Source organism: Polistes canadensis, unplaced genomic scaffold (genome assembly GCF_001313835.1).
Source record: "Polistes canadensis isolate GaletaPanama2010 unplaced genomic scaffold, ASM131383v1 scaffold_24, whole genome shotgun sequence".
Lineage (NCBI taxonomy): Eukaryota > Metazoa > Arthropoda > Insecta > Hymenoptera > Vespidae > Polistes > Polistes canadensis.
This window is the reverse complement of record NW_014569571.1, coordinates 1,027,423-1,029,479: the sequence shown is the minus strand read 5'-3', so window position 1 is coordinate 1,029,479 and position 2,057 is coordinate 1,027,423. Positions and strand designations below refer to the sequence as shown.

The 2,057-nt window shown below is 22.8% G+C and overlaps 1 protein-coding gene across 1 annotated transcript; it reads left to right on the top strand.

Moving 5' to 3' along the window:
- The first annotated feature begins 1,119 nt into the window (after positions 1 to 1,119).
- On the top strand, positions 1,120 to 2,010 carry LOC106783711 (structural maintenance of chromosomes protein 1A-like). Its single transcript, XM_014742496.1, has 3 exons — positions 1,120 to 1,153; positions 1,282 to 1,461; positions 1,527 to 2,010. The coding sequence occupies exons 2-3, from the start codon at positions 1,414 to 1,416 to the stop codon at positions 1,719 to 1,721; spliced, it is 243 nt and encodes an 80-aa protein (XP_014597982.1). The 5' UTR covers positions 1,120 to 1,153; positions 1,282 to 1,413; the 3' UTR covers positions 1,722 to 2,010.
- Positions 2,011 to 2,057: the final 47 nt, after the last annotated feature.

The window sequence follows — 2,057 nt, the reverse complement described above, 5'->3', positions numbered from 1 at the left end:
ATATATTTCTTTTTATTTTTATGTTTATAGGATAATATAGAATCAATTCAGAAAATTATGAATAACAGACAGGAAAATATCCAAAATATTGAAAATCAAATAAACAAAGTGGAAAATAAAATATTTTCTATATTTTGTAAAAATATTAACGTTGCCGATATTCGAGAATATGAAAATGGCAGATTGCGGTATTTGTTTTATTACATTATTTTTATATTAAATAAATAATATTATATATACTTTATAACATATATCTTTCATAGAATACGTGGGCAACATAAAAAACGAGAAATGGAGTTAGAAAATCAATGTAATTGCATAAAAAATGCATTAGATTTAGAAATACATCATAATACAGAAGGTTTTATATTACTTCAATACTTGATTATAATTTTAAAATATTTAGCACATTAATTTGTTAATATGTTATTATATATACTTAATACATTAATTTTTTGTATATATACGTTATCATAGATGAGATAACAAAGTATAAAACTGCTATTCAAACTGCTGAAGAACAATTAAAAATAGCATTTGAAGAAGAGTCTGCAATTACAGATGTTATTAATAAACAGAACAATGAATTACAAAATTTAAGTCACATTCATACAAATTTAAAGACGGAAGTAATTCAAATGAAAAACGAAGTAGCGCTATGCAGACATCAGATTGGTATAATTACCAAATTAATTTTGGAAACAAGAAGGGAACATACGATAATATCATTGAAAAGTAAACAAAAAAAAACAGAATCGGATAGTATACTTAAAGACTGTCAGGTGAAATTTCTTTATCAAATTAATTTTTTTTATATATATCGATAAATATAAATTATAATATATAAATTGCAGAAAATTTAACTTAAATATTTTGTTACTTTTTTGTACATTAGATGGAAGGTATAATAATTCCTATATCTAATCAAAATACCCTAAATGATTATGTATGGGAATCTTCAACAAATTCTTCAAGCTCAAATACAGTAGGACAAAGTGAAGATAATATTTTATCAAAAATAAATTTTTCATCTCTGTTGCATGAATTACAAACAATTAATAAAGATCAATTCGATAACATAAAAAATAAATTAGTAAAAAACATTGATGTGATAAAACATAAATTGAAATTAATACCGGCTCCAAATTTGAAGGTTTTAATTCATACGTAATATTTATAAAAATATCAATAATATATTTTGATAAGATAATATATTATATATATTATTTAGTTGTAAGTAATTATTTTTTAACTATTAACAATTAATTAATTATAATACAGGCAAATGAAAACTTGATATTAGTAAATGAGAAGTTGAACATAATAAATACAATTGCAAAAGATATACGCAAAACTGCTAATATTGCAAAAAACAAATTTACAAAAGTAAAAGAAGAAAGGATTAATAGATTTATGAAATGCTTTGACTATCTTACTTCTCATGTAGATTACATTTATAAAGTAAGAGATATTTATTTTATTTTAACTTAAATCATTTTTGTTTTATATCTTATTACTCTTTACAGTATTTACTTAATAATAAGACTGCTCAAGCTTTCCTTGTTCCGCACAATCCAGAAGAACCATATTTAAACGACATAAATTACAGTTGCATGGTACCAGGGAAAAATTTTAATGTCTTATCGAGTCTTTCAGGAGGAGAACAAGTATTTGCTGTTCTAGCTTTACTATTTGCAATGCACAGGTACAGCTTTTCTTAATATTTACTAATTAACTTGCGATATGTTTAAACGTAATACCTATTACATTCATATTGTAGATATGAAGCTGCACCATTTATTATTTTGGATGAAATAGATGCAACTTTGGATAAAATTAACGTTGAAAACTTTGTTAATTTTGTCCGATCCAATCTTGATTTAATGCACTTCATAATAATATCATTAAAAGATAAATTATTTGTTAATGCTGATAATCTTATTGGAGTCACTGCTAAAGTAACGTTTTATTAACATTTTTCTTTTATATATATGTTTTCCTTATTTTTTTTATTTTCTTTATTTTATTCCCTCTATATAAATCATAAATTTTATATA

Coding starts and splice junctions, on each gene's coding strand:
- LOC106783711 (XM_014742496.1), top strand. CDS start 1,414: ATGAAATGCTTTGACTATCTTACTTCTCATGTAGATTACATTTATAAA. Junction 1,462..1,526: donor ATGTAGATTACATTTATAAA/GTAAGAGATATT, acceptor TACTCTTTACAG/TATTTACTTAATAATAAGAC.